This window comes from Haliotis rufescens, unplaced genomic scaffold, assembly GCF_023055435.1.
Source record: "Haliotis rufescens isolate VD_foot unplaced genomic scaffold, xgHalRufe1.0.p SCAF_5, whole genome shotgun sequence".
Classification (NCBI taxonomy): domain Eukaryota; kingdom Metazoa; phylum Mollusca; class Gastropoda; order Lepetellida; family Haliotidae; genus Haliotis; species Haliotis rufescens.
In genome coordinates this window covers 25,811,589-25,832,675 of record NW_025964223.1, presented here as the reverse complement: position 1 = coordinate 25,832,675, position 21,087 = coordinate 25,811,589, and the positions used below count along the sequence as shown (strand labels likewise).

Genomic DNA, 21,087 nt, shown 5'->3' with positions numbered 1-21,087 from the left:
GCCGGAGAGCAGAAGGTCGGTGGTTAGATCCCCTGGCGGTGTCATACCAAAATACGTTCAAAGATGGTACTTATTGTTACCCTGCCTGGCGTTCGGCATTAAAGGGCTAAAACATGGACACGTCGGCTCGGGCCCAGTATATTGTGTCTGAGTGGGGTATCCATGTTAAACTGAGGCATGGTATCTCAGTGACCTAGCACTATAAAACCGGCATTAGTCAGGACTAGTACAAACATCAATACATACACGTCTATGCACATGTCATATAAGTGCAATAACCATGAACGAGAAATTTCACCTCACTTTAGCTTGCGTTTGGATTTAGAATATAAGCAATACATTCTTAAGTATACAAAGCAGTTACTAGGTGTAGTGAGAGGCGACTAACGGGATCGGGTGGTCAGGCTTGGTGACTTGGTTGGAGCATGTCATCGTATCCCCACTGCGTGGATCGATGCTCAGGATGTCAATCACTTGATTGTCTGGTCCAGACTCGATTATTTCCAGACCGCCGTCATATGGCAAGAATTTTCCAGAGTGCGGCGTTAAACAACAAACAAACCAGGTGTAGATATCGCATAAGCTGTGGTCTGAATTAACCATCATCAAAGCCTGGCAACTGTCAACGGCGACTGAATCTACCGACCATGTACCTGGGTGGGAGGCTAGACTGATACGATGTGTCATCGTACGATACCATGACACAGGTTCGATGCCAACAGTGACAGCTTCTGGTTCCAGACCCGATCACTGTGGTGATAACAGTGGCACACAACACTCGCTTCGTCGGCCGTGCCAGTAGAAAGAGGAACATATGACATAAAGTTCTTTTTTAAAACAGAAGACAAATCAAAGAATATGTAGCTTGGATGTAATTGGTTGTTCCTGATTTCTTTGGAAAACAAAAAACACAACATTCTCGGTCACACAAACTCTTTGGCAGTTCTTTAAATAAGTAGTCGTTAATATCTTAACAAGCAGCTAACCAGTCATTATCACGTTCTCATATGATAAATGCTCAGGACATTTAACATACTAATCGTCGAAATTAGAAACATTATGCGCCGTAACCAACATTTCTTTCATCAATAGAAATGTTGGGCATTGTCAAAAAATGAAGAAAGTTCTGTGTTGTAGCTTCAGGACACCAAAACGTTGTGCATCTTGTTGTGCATCTTGTTGTGCATCTTGTTGGTAGCCTACTTAACGACTGTAAGCTGGTGCCTGGATGTAACAGTATCTTTTCACATGAACACGCCACACTAGATAATGTTGAATCGACTAGCTATGCAGGACAACATGGCAGAACGAGACTTCATGCTACGAAGTCTCTCCTGTCTTAGAACCTCCCTTTTGTCAGGACTATTTTGATTTATGAGGTTTTCCAAGGCTTTCTTACGAGAACTTTTGGAAAACACCATAGCACTCTTCACTGCCGTCTCGGCCTTGTGCGCATCGTAGACGTGCGTTTGGTCTAAGTCCTGTTTCCGGTTACTCCTTGATGACGTCACTTCCGGTCTGACGTCTTGGTCCTCTTCATCACTAATTTCTAACACTGTAGGAGTCTGAATGCTCTCCCTTCTCTTTGTAGAATAACTGGATCTAGGTCTATGATAGAAGCTGCCTTTTGAAGATTTAGCACTATGGGGTACAACCTGTCTAGACGTTGATTGGGAAGGGGGAGAGAACTCCTCCTCTGTCAACTGGTCGAGAATACTGGGGATAGATACATGTTTTGTGAGTCTCTTTGGTGACTTGTCGGACAGTGAGCTTCTAGACGTCTCGGACAAGGCGTCTGTGTCTTGTGGTGATCTGTTGTACCGTGTCTCCGTGTACAGTCTGTCGTCAAGGAACACATCCTGGTCCGGTTCAGAGTCTGATGACAAAGGAGAGTTGGGCCTACTGAAGTCGTGGACAAAGTTATTCACCTGAGCTGCCGGAGTATCTGGTCCTGATCCTGAAATTTTGGTAAACTGCAGCCCACTATTCATATACACATCCCCCTTCGTTATCAGGAACTGGGATTTCCGGGACGTGTTGTCGACACAGGCCGACATGGGTCGCTGCGTTTGTTTCACAGCAGGAGTAGTCTTGTCGAAAGCGGTATGAGGACGTATCACGTGCTCGCTATGATGTCTCTGTCTACCATCCTTACCACCTCTTTTAACTTCTTGTTTCGCTTCGCCCTGGGACTTTCCATCCTTTTGACCCGTGTTTCCGTCCACAACATGCATGCCGCTGTGCAGGAAAGCGCTGACTCTCTGTTGAACCTCAGCCCTTTCTTTCTCGACCTTTCCACCATGTCTTTCTTTAGCGGACACAGGTTTCTTCCCGTCTTCGTCCCACGCGCTTCTACTTGACATGAGGCGGGAGTCGAGCAGTGTGTCGTCTGCTGCCACGGCCTTCTGTTTTAGGAACCTCTGCAGCTGCTTCTCACACAACCTCCACTCCATCAGCCTCTTCTCGCTCAGCCTGATGGCACTACGGCTGTGCATGGACTTCTCATACGAGTTGTCCTTAGAGCCGGCAGGGGCCACACCCATGTTGCTGGAACCAGAGGTTCTTCTCACAGATTCTATGTTGGCGTAAAGGAACTTCTTCTCCCGCTCTTGCAAGCCCCAGTTTCGGAGCCTCTCTCGCTCATAGATCTTGAGCTGGAGGTCGAGTCTTGCCCTCTCCACTCGGTTCTTCCTGTCCGCCTGGATGAAGCGTTCCCCTGTCGACGTCCATCGCATCGGCATCTCCGCCCCTGGTTGACCGCTGCCACACACAAAAGTAGAGATTGTGATAATGATGACGACACTAATAATAATAATAATAATAATAATAATAATGAATCATGATGATGACGACGACGACGAAGGCGACCACAAAAATATAATAATGATAATAAATGATAAAAATGATGATGAAGATAAATATAAAACATTATTTCAAAGATAATTACAGCTCCTACAGAGTTAGTGAGTATCGTTTTACGTGGCTTTAAATTCTATTTCAGCAATGTCCCCACTGTTGGGATCTATAGTCTGACGAGCGAACACTTTAACCCCTAGGCTACCATGACACAGGACTTATGACTCCAATTCAGATTCAAAATTTGAATTCTACTTCATTTTATATAAGTTGTGTTAATTTGAATCTTTATTCATGATGTGTCCGTTCACGGACATAAATAACCGTTTAAGAAACTTTGTCTGTTTTTACGTCTCGAAAATAAATGCACCTGTAGGCCGAAGATGAGATGTCAGCGCCGTGTCAGGGTATTGAGGGAGGAAACTCAGAAATGTCGCAGGTCACAGGCGTCACTGCAACTCTACCTTCTCCGGAGTAATTTGTGAAATAATTTCAATGATAATTTCTTCAATAATTCGGCCTTTAACTGGAATGGAACTTGAGTACAGGTACATAATTTACCTTCACAACATCCAACAATCATAATTCCCAAGATGAATGATTAGTTAAGCTTGCACAATAACTAACACGTATTTAAGTAACTACCATGGACACAGTAAATGTTTAATTTATTCACAATCCATAACATTTCCAAGCCTTGTATTTCTATAGCATTGGTAGTCCAGTGGTTTAAGTGTGTCTGGTCACAAGGAATACACGTTAGTATATGATGTGAAGCCTATTCTTGGCCTCACGTCATATTGCGGGAATAGTGCTACAGTAGTATGAAAAACACATGGTTAGATAAAAACGAATTATTTCGAAAAAACATATTCCCTTCTCAATTTCTATTTTAAAACCTGAAATTCAAAAGGACTGACGAAAGGAATAAGGTCAGCACATTTTGAATGTGCCTCGAGAGAATTGTTACAATATAAAAACAAACTATCTCTACCATGCACTACAACTTTGTCTTTATCCAAAAAACACCAGTACTGTGCAAATTTACCTTCGATGATTCCGTTTCAGAACTCCATACACGTACAGTGTAAACGCACAGTGTGGAGGAGCTGGCACTCCAGTTTGTTAAACCATGATTTCTACACTTAACACAACGACACACAGCGCCCATACACTTAAATAATATTCTTAAGAGCTTGAGGGATAACGTACTCTAAATCTAGAATTAGCATACAAACCTTATTAAGGTAGCATAGACTGAAGTTAATCCACCCCCGAGGCCTCGATTTAATTGACTGCTTGAAAACAGGTGGGCGCGCCATGTACCATGTTGTAGTGAATCGCTCCAGCTTGTGATGTGCGCTTTAGCAGGTCAAAGAGGTTCGGTGTTTAATAGGCTTTCGATGGAATTATTTCGGCATGAGAAGTTTTAACTTCACGACTTCATTGACCGTAATGAGTCGTTTGTTTTGGGAACTTTTGGAATAGTGATTCGATTTGGTGTTACAAGTGCATGTGCTTACTGAAAATTTAAATAAGTATATTTTTAAGATTCGTGGATTACATATGTAATTGGATGTACGACAACAATACTGTGTTGTGTGTATCTAGCTATACTAGACATCACAAGTTTTCTCCTTCCCTCTCATTTCATCATCATCGCCATCATATCCATCATCATCACCATCACATCTACCCCACCCACCCACCACCACCATCACATCTACCCCACCCACCACCACCACCATCACATGTACCCCACCCACCCACCATCACCATCACATCTACCCCACCCACCCACCACCACCATCACATCTACCCCACCCACCACCACCACCATCACATCTACCCACCGATCACCACCATCACATCTACCCACCACCACCACCATCACATCTACCCACCCACCACCACCATCACATCTACCCCACCCCACCCACCACCACAATCACATCTACCCCACCCACCACCACCACCATCACATGTACCCCACCCACCCACCATCACCATCACATCTACCCCACCCACCCACCATCACCATCACATCTACCCCACCCACCCACCACCACCATCACATCTACCCCACCCACCACCACCACCATCACATCTACCCCACCCACCACCACCACATCTACCCACCCACCACCACCACCATCACATCTACCCCACCCACCACCACCACCATCACATCTACCCACCCACCCACCACCACAATCACATCTACCCCACCCACCCACCACCACCATCACATCTACCCCACCCACCCACCATCACCATCACATCTACCCCACCCACCCACCATCACCATCACATCTACCCCACCCACCACCACCACCATCACATCTACCCCACCCACCCACCACCACCATCACATCTACCCACCCACCACCACCACCATCACATCTACCCCACCCACCCACCACCACCATCACATCTACCCCACCCACCCACCATCACCATCACATCTACCCCACCCACCCACCATCACCATCACATCTACCCCACCCACCCACCACCACCATCACATCTACCCCACCCCACCCACCACCCAATCACATCTACCCCACCCACCCACCATCACCATCACATCTACCCCACCCACCCACCATCACCATCACATCTACCCCACCCACCCACCACCACCATCACATCTACCCCACCCCACCCACCACCCAATCACATCTACCCCACCCACCCACCATCACCATCACATCTACCCCACCCACCCACCATCACCATCACATCTACCCCACCCACCCACCACCACCATCACATCTACCCCACCCCACCCACCACCACAATCACATCTACCCCACCCACCACCACCACCATCACATCTACCCCACCCACCACCACCACCATCACATGTACCCACCGATCACCACCATCACATCTACCCACCGATCACCACCATCACATCTACCCCACCCACCCACCACCACCATCACATCTACCCCACCCACCCACCACCACCATCACATCTACCCCACCCACCACCACCACCATCACATCTACCCCACCCACCACCATCACCATCACATGTACCCACCGATCACCACCATCACATCTACCCACCGATCACCACCATCACATCTACCCCACCCAACCACCACCACCATCACATCTACCCCACCCACCCACCACCACCATCACATCTACCCCACCCACCACCACCACCATCACATCTACCCACCGATCACCACCATCACATGTACCCACCACCACCACCATCACATGTACCCACCACCACCACCATCACATCTACCCACCCACCACCACCATCACATCTACCCCACCCCACCCACCACCACAATCACATCTACCCCACCCACCACCACCACCATCACATGTACCCCACCCACCCACCATCACCATCACATCTACCCCACCCACCCACCATCACCATCACATCTACCCCACCCACCCACCACCACCATCACATCTACCCCACCCACCACCACCACCATCACATCTACCCCACCCACCACCACCACATCTACCCACCCACCACCACCACCATCACATCTACCCCACCCACCACCACCACCACCATCACATCTACCCCACCCACCCACCACCACCATCACATCTACCCCACCCACCCACCATCACCATCACATCTACCCCACCCACCCACCATCACCATCACATCTACCCCACCCACCCACCACCACCATCACATCTACCCCACCCCACCCACCACCCAATCACATCTACCCCACCCACCACCACCACCATCACATGTACCCCACCCACCCACCATCACCATCACATCTACCCCACCCACCCACCATCACCATCACATCTACCCCACCCACCCACCACCACCATCACATCTACCCCACCCCACCCACCACCACAATCACATCTACCCCACCCACCACCACCACCATCACATCTACCCCACCCACCACCACCACCATCACATGTACCCACCGATCACCACCATCACATCTACCCACCGATCACCACCATCACATCTGCCCCACCCACCCACCACCACCATCACATCTACCCCACCCACCCACCACCACCATCACATCTACCCCACCCACCACCACCACCATCACATCTACCCCACCCACCACCACCACCATCACATGTACCCACCGATCACCACCATCACATCTACCCACCGATCACCACCATCACATCTACCCCACCCACCCACCACCACCATCACATCTACCCCACCCACCCACCACCACCATCACATCTACCCCACCCACCACCACCACCATCACATCTACCCACCCACCACCACCACCATCACATGTACCCACCGATCACCACCATCACATCTACCCACCGATCACCACCATCACATCTACCCACCGATCACCACCATCACATCTACCCCACCCACCCACCACCACCATCACATCTACCCCACCCACCCACCACCACCATCACATCTACCCACCCACCACCACCATCACATGTACCCACCGATCACCACCATCACATCTACCCCACCCACCCACCACCACCATCACATCTACCCACCCACCACCACCATCACATGTACCCACCGATCACCACCATCACATCTACCCCACCCACCACCACCACCATCACATGTACCCACCGATCACAACCATCACATCTACCCACCCACCACCACCATCACATCTACCCCACCCCACCCACCACCACAATCACATCTACCCACCCATCACCACCATCACATCTACCCACCCATCATCACCATCACATTCCGTTGTCAAGCAGAAGTTGTTATCCATAAATTGTGTCTACTTGTGTCACTCCCTTCTCGACTCACACCTAGTGCTGTGTCGTTGATTTGATTCACTGGCAACATATATTGTCTTAGCCTGTATACTACTCTGCAGTAGCGATCTATACCTCTGATAGAGTGCACTGTAGTCACAGGACCCCCACTACTGGCTCTTCTGTACATACGATCATTATCGGACCAGATATGTGACACGATAGTAATAAACGACCGACTTAGCAGACTAATCTGTAACTACAACTTTGATATTATCATTGGTAGATTACAGCAATTGAATTGGCGGCACTGAATATGTGTATAATTACTTATTACAGGGACTAAATGGCAACATGTCTGGAGGACCGCTGCTTAAACCAGCTGGATCAAAAGGACAAAGGGTCTATGCTTGGGCTCGCGACCCGGGACGAAAACATGACCCTGCAGGAGAGCTGGAGACCTGGTTACATGGTTAGACAAAATAATATGTCGGTAATTCTTGATTTTCTGATATATCGGCAAACACGAATTGTATATACTGAAGCTAACGGTCCGTTACACAAAGCGGTATTAACGCTACATCGATGACACAACTCATTCTTATGGTCATCGATGGCGCAAGTCATACTTAACCTTAAGATCATCGATGGCGAAAGTCATACCAAGATTTATGGTCATGGAAGCGAATGTAAGAGAGAGAAACACTGCCATGGAAGTATATATAAGATACATGGACACTGCCATGGAAGTATGTATAAGATAAATGAACACTACCATGGAAGTATATATAAGATAAATGAACGCTACCATGGAAGTATATATAAGATAAATGGACACTGCCATGGAAGTATGTATAAGATAAATGAACACTACCATGGAAGTATATATAAGATATATGAACACTGCCATGGAAGATATGTACGAGATGAACAATGCCGTGGAAATATGTATGAGACATATGGACACTGCCATGGAAGTATGTATATGATAAATAAACACTGCCATGCAAGTATATATATAGGATAAATGAACACTGCCATGGAAGTATATATAAGATCAATGAACACTGCCATTGAAGTATATATAAGATAAATGAACACTGCCATGGAAGTATATATAAGATAAATGAACACTGCCATGCAAGTATATATAGGATAAATGAACACTGCCATGGAAGTATATATAAGATAAATGAACGCTACCTTGGAGGTTTATATAAGATAAATGAACACTGCCATGGAAGTATATATAGGATAAATAAACACTACCATGCAAGTATATGTAAGATCAATGAACACTGCCATGGAAGTATATATAAGATAAATGAACACTACCATGCAAGTATATATAAGATAAATGAACACTGCCATGCAAGTATATATAGGATAAATGAACACTGCCATGGAAGTATATATAAGATAAATGAACGCTACCTTTGAGGTTTATATAAGATAAATGAACACTGCCATGGAAGTATATATAGGATAAATGAACACTGCCATGGAAGTATATATAATATAAATGAACGCTACCTTGGAGGTATATATAAGATAAATAAGCACTACCATGGAAGTATATATAAGATAAATGAACACTGCCATGGAAGTATGTATAGGATAAATGAACACTGCCATGAAAGTATGTATAGGATAAATACTGCCATGAAAGTATGTATAAGATATATGGACACTGCCAAGGAAGTATATATATCAGATAAATGAACGCTACCTTGGAGGTATATATAAGAAAAATGAACACTACCTTGGAAGTATATATAAGATAAATGAACACAACAATGGAAGTATATATAAGATAAATGAACATTACCATGGAAGTATGTATAGGATAAATGAACACTGCCATGGAAGTTTATATAGGATAAATGAACACTGCCATGGAAGTGTGTATAGGATAAATGAACACTGCCTTTGAAGTATATATAAGATAAATGAACACTGCCATGGAAGTATATATAAGATAAATCAACACTACCATGGAAGTACATGTATGTATAAGTTATATGGACACTGCCATGGAAGTATATATAAGATAAATGAACACTGCCATGGAAGTATATATAAGATAAATGAACACTGCAATGGAAGTATGTATAGGATAAATGAACACTGCCATGAAAGTATGTATAAGATATATGGACACTGCCATGGAAGTATATATAAGATAAATGAACGCTACCTTGGAGGTATATATAAGAAAATTGAACACTACCTTGGAAGTATATATAAGAATAAATGAACACAACAATGGAAGTATATATAAGATAAATGAACACTACCATGGAAGTATGTATAGGATAATGAACACTGCCATGGAAGTATATATAAGATAAATGAACACTGCCATGGAAGTATATATAAGATAAATGAACACTGCCATGGAAGTATATATAAGATAAATCAACACTACCATGGAAGTACATGTATGTATAAGTTATATGGACACTGCCATGGAAGTATATATAAGATAAATGAACACTGCCATGGAAGTATATATAAGATAAATGAACACTGCCATGGAAGTATGTATAGGATAAATGAACACTGCCATGAAAGTATGTATAAGATATATGGACACTGCCATGGAAGTATATATAAGATAAATGAACGCTACCTTGGAGGTATATATAAGAAAATTGAACACTACCTTGGAAGTATATATAAGAATAAATGAACACAACAATGGAAGTATATATAAGATAAATGAACACTACCATGGAAGTATGTATAGGATAATGAACACTGCCATGGAAGTAAATATAAGATAAATGAACACTGCCATGGAAGTGTGTATAGGATAAATGAACACTGCCATGGAAGTATATATAAGATAAATGAACACTGCCATGGAAGTATATATAAGATAAATGAACACTGCCATGGAAGTATATATAAGATAAATGAACGCTACCTTTGAGGTATATATAACATAAATGAACACTGCCTTGGAAGTATATATAAGATCAATGAACACTGCCATTGAAGTATATATAAGATAAATGAACACTGCCATGCAAGTATATATAGGATAAATGAACACTGCCATGGAAGTGTGCATAAGATAAATGAACACTGCCATGGAAGTATATAAACGATTAATGAACACTGCCATGGAAGTATATATACGAGATAAACACTGCCATTGAAGTATATATACGATAAATGAACACTGCCATGGAAGTATATATACGATAAATGAACACTGCCATGCAAGTATATATAGGATAAATGAACACTGCCATGGAAGTGTGCATAAGATAAATGAACACTGCCATGGAAGTATATATACGAGATAAACACTGCCATTGAAGTATATATACGATAAATGAACACTGCCATGGAAGTATATATACGATAAATGAACACTGCCATGGAAGTATATATAAGATAAATTAACGCTACCTTTGAGGTTTATATAAGATAAATGAACACTGCCATTGAAGTATATATAAGATCAATGAACACTGCCATTGAAGTATATATAAGATAAATGAACACTGCCATGCAAGTATATATAGGATAAATGAACAATGCCATGGAAGTATATATAAGATAAATGAAGGCTACCTTGGAGGTATATATAAGATAAATCAGGACACCTAATGGAAGTATATGTAAGATAAATGAACACTGCCATGGCAGTATGTATAGGATAAATGAACACTGCCATGAAAGTATGTATACGATATATGGACACTGCCATGGAAGTATATATAAGATAAATGAACACTGCCATGGAAGTATGTATAGGATAAATGAACACTGCCTTGGAAGTATGCATAAGATAAATGAACACTGCCATGGGAGATATGTACGAGATGAACACTGCCATGGAAGTAAATATAAGAGAAATGAACACCACCATGGAAGTATGTATGAGATAAATGAACACTGCCATGAAAGTATATATAAGATAATTGAACACTACCATGGAAGTATATATAAGATAAATGAACACTGCCATGGAAATATGCATAGTATAAATGAACACTGCCGTGGAAGTATATATAAGATAAATGAACACTGCAATGGAAGATATGTACGAGATGAACACTGCCATGGAAGTATATATGAGATAAATGAACGCTACCATGGAAGTATTTATAAGATAAATGAACACTACCATGGAAGTATATATAATATAAATAAACACTCACATGGACGTATTTATACGATTAATGAACACTGCCATGGAAGTATATATACGAGATGAACACTGCCATGGAACTATATATATATACGATAAATGAACACTGTCATGCAAGTATATATAAGATATATGAACACTGCCATGGAAGCATATATAAGATAAATGAACACTGCCATGGAAGTATGTATAGGATAAATGAACACTGCCATGGGAGCATATATAAGATAAATGAACACTGCCATGGAAGTATGTATAAGATATATGGACAATGTATTAATATGGAGATACATTATAAGAACGATGTACAATGTCACATATTTCCACAATGTCATAATTCTAGATCTTAAAAGATGCTACAGAACCCTATGACACAGTCCTTACCACTAGTTGCACAAATCCAAGATACCCAACCATACAAATACATAGTAGTGTGAACTATCTGGAACTATCTCCACGTATTCAGCAACATCCCCGTGTTCAGTCTGCATGATTGTCAACTTGAAAAGGCGTTTAACATATCAGCCGGAAAATATATAATGCCCCGAACAACAGCGTAGTTCATTACTTTCTCGCTTGTATGAAGAAATAACTCTTCTATACTCAGACATCATTCCTTCTAATGGCCAATCCATCGATCCACCCGACATCAAAGTGTATCTCCCTACGACATATCATGATGATATATATCCCATATAGTCAAGTTCAACCGCGTAAGCAATTATTACAGATTTTCTTCTCACCTCATGCCCAGAAAGGTGCTCCGCTCTGTCAATGGGGGCGACCCGCTAGCCTTGTTAGTCTGACAAATGACTTCTAAACATCAAAGTTTATCCAGAGGCTGTAGATATGTACTCGAGAAGACTTCATCGATTTACCTGCAATCTCCAAGTCGAGTATAAGTCTTCATAACGTCAGAGCTTCGTCAAATGAACCAGCTACAGGGCGATCTCTTGTATTGACTATGTATTGACTAACTTACCCACTTATCCCTAATAAATGAAATTACTAGTTATTGTGACACAGTTCAATGAATGGCAACTGCTAGAATTGTGTCAGGCGTATTTCATGTTTACATATAAGGATTTTCTTAGGCAAGTCATCATGCAAAGATGGAGAAATCAACGAAGGGTTTACGTAAATTACTGGAAAATATTTAGGTATGTAACCCGTGAAGATCCGGGTGGGAATAGGTCTTCAGCAACTCAAACTTGATGTAAAAGGCGACGATGCTTGTAACAGGCAACTAACGAGATCGGGTGGTCAGGCTCGCTGACTTGGTTGATGCATGTCATCATATCCAAATTGCGTGGATCGATGCTCATGATGTCAGTCACTGGATTGTCTGGTCCAGATTTGATTATTTACAGACCGCCGTCATATAGCTGGGATATTGCTGAGTGCGGCGCTAAACAACAAACAAACAAAACGTTTATAATGCGCGTGCATATTACCATAATCACAGTCAAACACTTTCTAAAATATCACAACCCCACATGTCTTTGGATGGATCAAATATACTATCATTTATTACAAGCACTACGGTACCCGAGACTCAGATTAAAGGGGCATTTCCTGGTCTTACCGTGGTCAGGGGCGGTCATCTCACCGTTACTGTGAGGATTACCCTCTCACGGCTGGATTAACACAATGGTGCCCTTAATCCATAACTCTCTTACCTTTTGAGCTGGATAATCGGATCTGGGGCATAACACCATCACAACTGTTCAGTCGTGGTTAGTCACTGCCATGGCTCCAGACAGTCTTATTTACCATTGTCAATGAGCTGTTGTCCCAACGTGGAGAGGTTTTGAAAGTCTGATATTTTTACATCACGAATATAGAAAACCCTATTTTACATACATGTAAATCGTTTCTTTTAATTGGGTATAGAAATGTTCCATCCTGGGAATTCTAGGGTTCCGATTTACAATGCCCATCAACGCTCACTTCCGGCTGTGGATTATTGTGTATATATGACAGTATTTAGCCATATATAAGTTTCCTAAAGTGTGTAATATTTACAACTCAGCTTTGATATGACTAGATTAAAATCATTACAATGTTAATATTGTTGGTCCAGTTCAATAAGGTTCTCGCTGTGTCCCTTACAGCTGTAACGATCCGCTAGTTTGACACCTTGATCCGCAGTGATCAGCTTTCTGGTCCGTCAGCACCATATCCGTGCTAGTGGGCTCGTGGGTTTTACTCCTACATTCACTCACTCACTCAACACCCGCATATACCCGCGAAGCCCTTGGGCCTGACCATCAGGCATAAGTCTCGTGGCTACATATTCATTTATCACACAGTGGAGTCTGTAGCGACATGTTGGTGACAAAGGTGGCCACGGAGGGGTATGTACAAACCACACCCTGAAGTAGCCGTCTCTCGTCTGAGTATTTGTGAAAATGTTTACACTGCACATTGTTGAAGTATTCTTGTGATCATATATATGTAATAATATCACGAACACTGCATCGTGACGAGATAACTAAGCCATCAAGCGCACACACGCATACACACACACACACGTTTCGTTTGCGGTTCAGCACACACACACACACACACACACACACACACACACACACACACACACACACACACACACACACACACACACACACACACTTATACCCCCTAATCTTTCATCCTTTGTAACACGCACACACAACTCATATTCTTCCCTTTTATACTACATTACATTCTCAAGATGCAGTATCAATCTACCCTAACGTTTTACGCGTATGTCTGAATACGCAGAGAAACATCGCCCTCGTATATCGAGACATCCGTAATACGAGACAAGCAGAGTTAAAAATGCAAGGATTCTGCCTGGACCATGAACTAACTTTGACTCCCGACATATCGCATCTAAGGGCCGTGAGTTACCATGCCGCAGTTTAACATGAATACCCCACTCAGACACAGTATACTGACTCCGAGCTGACCAGTCCTTGTTTTAGCCCCTTAATGCCAAGCGCCAGACAGGGTAACAACAAGTACCATCTTTTAACGTCTCTTGGTATGACGCGGCCGGGGATCGAACCCCGGGCCTTCCGCTCTCCGGGCGGACGCTCTACCACTAGACCACGGAGGCGGTCAGGCCACTAGGAATCACGTGTTAACACTAAAAAGCTATCAATTGCTTTCACTATTGAAAAGTCACCATACAAATTTCGAAACTTTGATAACGAGCATTTCTATTTCTTGGAGATGAAGCAATTAGACATGTAAGTATGCGACCCCGTTCTATTGCCCCATGCGTGAAGCGATGATGTTATATAAAACCTTTACAACAAACATACGGCCCATTTAACACCCCAGTAAACACAATTCAAATACAATTAGCAGGTGCGAAAGTAGGTGAATGTCCTTAACATTCAACAACAATGTGTTAATTCATCTCACTTGGTCGAGCAGGAAGCTCCAATAGTAAGGAATTCCAAGGAAGCTCCAATAGTAAGGAATTCCAATCAAACCGTTACTTATTCAGTACTAGGAAATTCTCTCGTTACAACAGAGAGCGGTACGTAATTGCCCATAATATAGCAATAGCAGCGATAATGTGTATATAATATGTACCAACTGAGACATTATGTGTCATAATAGTCTGAAAGAGACATTGAGGCCATACTATTCACTTATTTACAGTCAATAATACGGGTAATTGTTGTATCGTGGCCTATATCCTGATTGTAAGATTGAACATATAGGGGCAGTTCTTCATTAGTTCTGTGGCGTTCTCAGAGAGTATTCGTGTTACATTGACGGTATACGTGGTGGGACTATTTGAACCTCCGTCGTTACCTGCGCGTTTAATCCCTGCGTGTCGATAGTGGGGGACTTAATTAGAATTTGACACAAGGGCGGTAATATTCGCACGATATTAATTTCATAATCTTCCCTCGCTACATATAATCAGGGCCACCGACATCCAGGTGTGGGGGCAGATACAGATAAGAAAACAGAAGAAAATGACAACGTCAAGTCAGGTCTCACGTACTGATAAATATATGATATTGTGTATTGTATATGATGATATGGAGGATTGTTTATATTAATTATTTGTGGGTAATGACCTTGTTTGCATTCATGGATCTCAGTGTGTGAGTGAGTGAGTGAGTGAGTGAGTGAGTGAGTGGGTGAGTGGGTGGGTGAGTAAGGTATTAGTCTGTGTTTAGTAGAAGTCAAGACATATCACCCCCGCGGACACCACAAACGGGGTTTTCCTATTGTACCCAGGGTAAACGAACCCGGGCATTCGGCGTGACACGCGAACGCTTTAACCACTAGGCTACCCCATCGCCCCTGGCTCCAGCAGTAGGCGTACTCGCTGACTAGATTAACGACTGGGGGTAACGATGGAAATAGCGGCGGCTATGATGATGATGATGATGATGATGATGTTATGACGATAATTATGAGGATCTAGAAGCGACGGAGATGAGGAAGAAACCATTATTAAAATAATAACAACATTTATATGTGAAGGCAACTGAAAAGCAAAGCATTATAGGTTTTTTAAAGTATGAACCATCTACCCAACGATACTGATGCTGTTGTGACTCCTAATAGAATAACAAAGTTATACATTTTGAAATAATACATGTTATCACATGTTCAGAAGAGGTACTTTTCACTTTAAATATAAGTGTATAATAGCCATCAAACACTTTCTACATATAATACGTCGACGCCAGAGAATAACCAGTGTCGATTATCCACCGAAACAGATTTCGTTGACTGTATAGGGCGAAATAGCGGTGAAGATTATGTGAACGGATGACGGAAAATCAATGCTGACACCGGGTGTTCGTGAAAAGGGTAAGCTCTGCTAAAAGCTAAGACGTACCTAAAACAAAATATCAAAGATGACACCGGGTGTTCGTGAAAAGGGTAAGCTCTGCTAAAAGCTAAGACGTACCTAAAACAAAATATCAAAGATGAATTGTCCGAAACGATTATTTCGTTGTTAACATGCCGAAGTGAACACACGGTAATGTCAACTCACGGCAAGAAAGTAGAAAAATGACACAAACAAGAAATGGTTATTCAATGTTGATGTATTTGATAGGGTATCGTAGTTGTCTGTTGGACCTAATGACGGCAGTATTTCGGCGACTGTTTCCAGACGAGTAACGTTTTGATAATGTTTGTAATTTTTTTATCAAATTCATTTTATAAGTGTTTTCTCTCTTTTGCTCGGCAGTTTAGTGTGGATCCCCCATTAGTTGTGTGAATCAATACGGTTTAATGGCTGTTGCCATTTTGCAATGTTCTATGGCTTTACACCTTGCTAATTTGGATAAATGTCGATTTATTTACACGTATTAAACATAAACCGTTAAACAATAACTGACAGAAAGCCATATGCTACAAGTCTGATCGGTGATTAAGATTAATGTCACCTGCACGATATGAGTGTTTGTTGCACCGTTCAAGATTAAATCTAATATGTATTTTCAATTGCCGTGGATCATGTATGAAGCAAGGAAACATCAGTGTACGCTATCAGAATAAGTTTAACTCTTGGATCAATGATTCTGTTAACACTACAATAACGACCAGCTCACTTAACTGTGTCAGTATAAATAATATATTAGTTATTTGAATACGATACAATTGTTAAGATCATCACCTGGTGTTCGGGGGTCTATAGTATTTTTATGTACAGGAGAATGACAACCAGTCTATAATGTTTCTGGAAGGGGTCACACCGGAAATAACCTTTTGTCCAAAACGACAATCTGACATAAGATACCCTGCCAGCTTTATACAATTTTTTAAACCAGTAGACATATTTTCAGAATTAAAAAATACAATCCCACCTACCTGAGTTAAAACATACAAATGACAGACTCTTCTCCTGCGTCAGGTAGCATGTCACGTGCTATCAAGTACCAAAGACAATGCCAAAGCCAGCAAAGTCAGCAGAATGTGACCTATGACCCGACATCAACAATCAGACCTCTTGTACCGGACCAACACCAGACTGAAAAAATGTCCGCAAGTCATTCTGCTACCTTCGTCATGTGTGCCTCGGCTCGAGTGTCTGGATAAAGGACCCTATCTAAGATCACAGGCAGTATTTGTACTTCATATAGGATAATAATCTCTACCTTTCAGGCTTAAGGTGGTATATATTACTAGGTAGCGTGTCCTTCAGCAAATTATTCAGACAATGTCTGAAGTCAGTGAAACAAAACGATACGAGATCGGTCAAGCCATTTCATATACTCTTGTGACTTTGTCGCTAAAACATAGCCTTGCAAACATCGTTCTTCTACAATACTAGCTGGGTGAAGTTGAATATTATACAGTTTGAAAGACATTAAGAATTTAGACGTAACATTCCCTTTGATGAGAAGTTGAGATCATCGCAAGTCGCGTTGCATATTCAGGTTAGTTTTAAGTCCTAGAAGCAGTTGTAAGGCTACTAGTACGTCCAAACACTCTCCAACGCCGAGACTGTCGTTCTCAGTGTACCGGTGCGTTGTATTTCTTTTGAAGTGATATAATTTTTATTTGACGTATTTGACACATTTGACAGACATACAGCACGCAGTGGTGTAATACATCAAAGCAGAGAGACATGAAGAGTCAATAGTTGAAACACTGCCGGGCGTCATGAATCCAAGATGAATTCACCATTGACATAGTCTCAGTGAGTGAATGCTGTTTTACGCCACAGTTAGCAAAATAATCACGGCGGCCTGTAATAATATGGTTTCTTGGCCACCGAACAAGAAAAGCGACCCATACACTACGTCACTCGTCTGCCTCAAGTCCCTGAACCATACTATTTACCCTTCTGTCCAGTCCTTCTGTAATGATATATCTTTACATGAAGCAAGTCTAGATTTTCCACAGGTTCAGGCCTTAATCTCCTATCTCAGTGGGGCTCCTTTTCAGTGGAAATGAAGTTGCTTGGTTCTATCCAAATGATATATTTTCAGAGACTAAGCCTAAGACTAAGGACGTCACATACACAATTAACCAGGTCAATCATTGTGACCATCTAATCCTCACTAGTTGGCTATAACGACAGGCATTGTGTCCTTGTCATCACTGGACGCCTCGTGATGGTAACGTGTCCAAGTTCAGACTGAGTGAGTGAGTGAGTATGGTTTTACGCCGCTTTTAGCAATATTCCAGCAATATCACGGCGGGGGACACCAGAAATGGGCTTCACACATTGTACCCATGTCGGGAGTCGACCCCGGGTCTTCGTCTTGTCGAGCGAACGCGATAACCTTTAGGCTACCCGACCGCTCCTCCAAGTTCAGAGGTTTATGTCATTTACTCGTATAGTTTGACAGTAGTTGGCCTGTTCAAGGTTCAATAAGTCTTGATGCTATGTGCATCGATGCTCGAGTGAGTGTAGTTTGAAGTCAGCAATATCCTAGGTACACCAAAGCGACCTGCCACTGAGTCTGGGCCGGACAAACTAGTGGCTGACAGCATAAGCAACGATCCACGCCATTGAGTTGCGATGACACAAAGTAAGCAAGGCACATTGTATCCTCCTATTCGACATATACATGTACAGTCAACCACCGCGGTGTCGAAGTTGAAGGGACCTAGGTAAATACTCCGAGATTCGAATCAACCGAACATAATGAGTAAAGAAGGAATACCCAAGGACAAAGCTCAACATCAAGTTCGACACAACGGTGTTTCATTGCACATATACTGTTGGGACAGCAGAAACTATACACCTATGTTTGATGGTGTCTATAAATGAGACAAACTAGAAATAACTATTCGAGGGTGATGTATTTGATACAAGATCATAGTTGTATTTGGGACCAAAACATTTGCAGTGTTTCGGCGACTGTTTTCAGCCTTGTAACGTTTTTATGACGTTTGTAATTAGTTGACCAAATCCAGTTTTCAAGTGTATACTTTCGTTTGCCCGGTAGTTTATAGTCGCGGATAAACATGGGGTCCCAGCGAACTCACGAAGAAACTACAATCTACAAGAGGAGGTAAACCAACGGGCAAAAATACATTACCATCGAATAACAATTTTATTTATTTTTTTCATTTTAAGCTACACTCAAACATATGGGTGTGTACTTTCTTTTGCCCATAAGTTAATATTGCTGTTTACTACCTCTATGTTCGGAAAGGATTCCGTTCTGTGCCTCGTTATTTACATAAGAAAATGATTATTTTTAAGACATGATGTTGACACATGACAGCCCACCCGAATATATCCATCACTAGACGCAACGTTTCTGTACAAAACAAAACAATATTGTTGTATACGAGCTTCACAATACATCACAACACTGTATTCGTTTTTTCTCAAAACACATCACATTTTTGTAAGAAAACAAACATAACGTGTCTAACGAGGATCACACACAACCCACAGTATAACGCCTTCTAATTTCCCATCCTCTGTTATCCAGCGCAATATGTCTCCATTCTATAATCCACTGTATATTAGAGGATGAGATCCATCGTAAGATCTAGTTTTCCCTAAGATGTTGATGACGTAAATGCCGTTAAGGTGACTGCCACGTCAATGCTCTAGCCAGTGTCCAGGATATTCATCTATAATCCCTTGGCTCTCTCTGACCAAGGCATGCGATCCATTTCCCTAACGATTTTGCAATCAGAACCAAATCACACAAGGAAGCTGACTTACCGTCGACTCTATTTGAAGAAAATCTAAATATATTTGAACCTACCTTTATTAAATGTAATCCAAGGTAAATATTTTCCAGTTGACCTTGTCGCGTGACACCTTCACATTTTCCTTCGTGTTTAACGATGGTCACCGGGAAATTAGGGCTAAATTAGACCTTGCAGTATAGTGGACCAGCTCCATTCCGTTCAAGTAAGGTTGGTGTTTTTTCCTGTATTATGCCAAGTGTTTTCCATGTGGTGTTAACACTTTCAGCGCCAGGTTAGGAGCAATAAAGTTTGTGTAATAGTTAGTTTGCATGTCGTTGGGAAATGCCTCTCTGGCCTAAAACCCACGCAGCTACAAACCGATAATAACGTAAACAAATATAAATAGACACATTTGAATAGTGAATAACGTTATTGCGACACATTATTGTTATGAAACAATTATGGACATTTCTACAAAGGGAAACAAGAAAAGTTTGGGTTTTTATTCATTCTGCACAATAAAGTAGATATGCGTACATTTACAGTGTAATAGGGGTGAATGTAGTGCATATTGAAGTTTGAGAGCAGTAGCTCTACAACCGTTTCGTGCAACTTCTATTTATGCAACTGTTTCGTGTTTGGGATTTTGTTTGTTTTGTTTGTTGTTTAACCACACACAGCAATCTTCCAGCTATATGACGGCGGTC

General features: G+C 42.4%; 1 protein-coding gene across 5 annotated transcripts; it reads right to left on the bottom strand.

The window, feature by feature from the left end:
- Nucleotides 1-865: 865 nt before the first annotated feature.
- On the bottom strand, nucleotides 866-20,677 carry LOC124112901. 5 transcript variants are annotated; one of them, XM_048384020.1, is made up of 2 exons: nucleotides 20,455-20,677; nucleotides 866-2,760 (listed from the first exon to the last, which is right to left on the bottom strand). In XM_048384020.1, the coding sequence occupies exon 2, from the start codon at nucleotides 2,739-2,741 to the stop codon at nucleotides 1,263-1,265; it is 1,479 nt and encodes a 492-aa protein (XP_048239977.1). In that variant the 5' UTR covers nucleotides 2,742-2,760; nucleotides 20,455-20,677; the 3' UTR covers nucleotides 866-1,262. The 5 variants fall into 5 exon arrangements, with proteins under 5 accessions (XP_048239977.1, XP_046329056.2, XP_046329039.2 ...); XM_046473100.2 differs by lacking the exon at nucleotides 20,455-20,677 and adding an exon at nucleotides 17,588-17,788; XM_046473083.2 differs by lacking the exon at nucleotides 20,455-20,677 and adding an exon at nucleotides 12,496-12,664.
- Nucleotides 20,678-21,087: the final 410 nt, after the last annotated feature.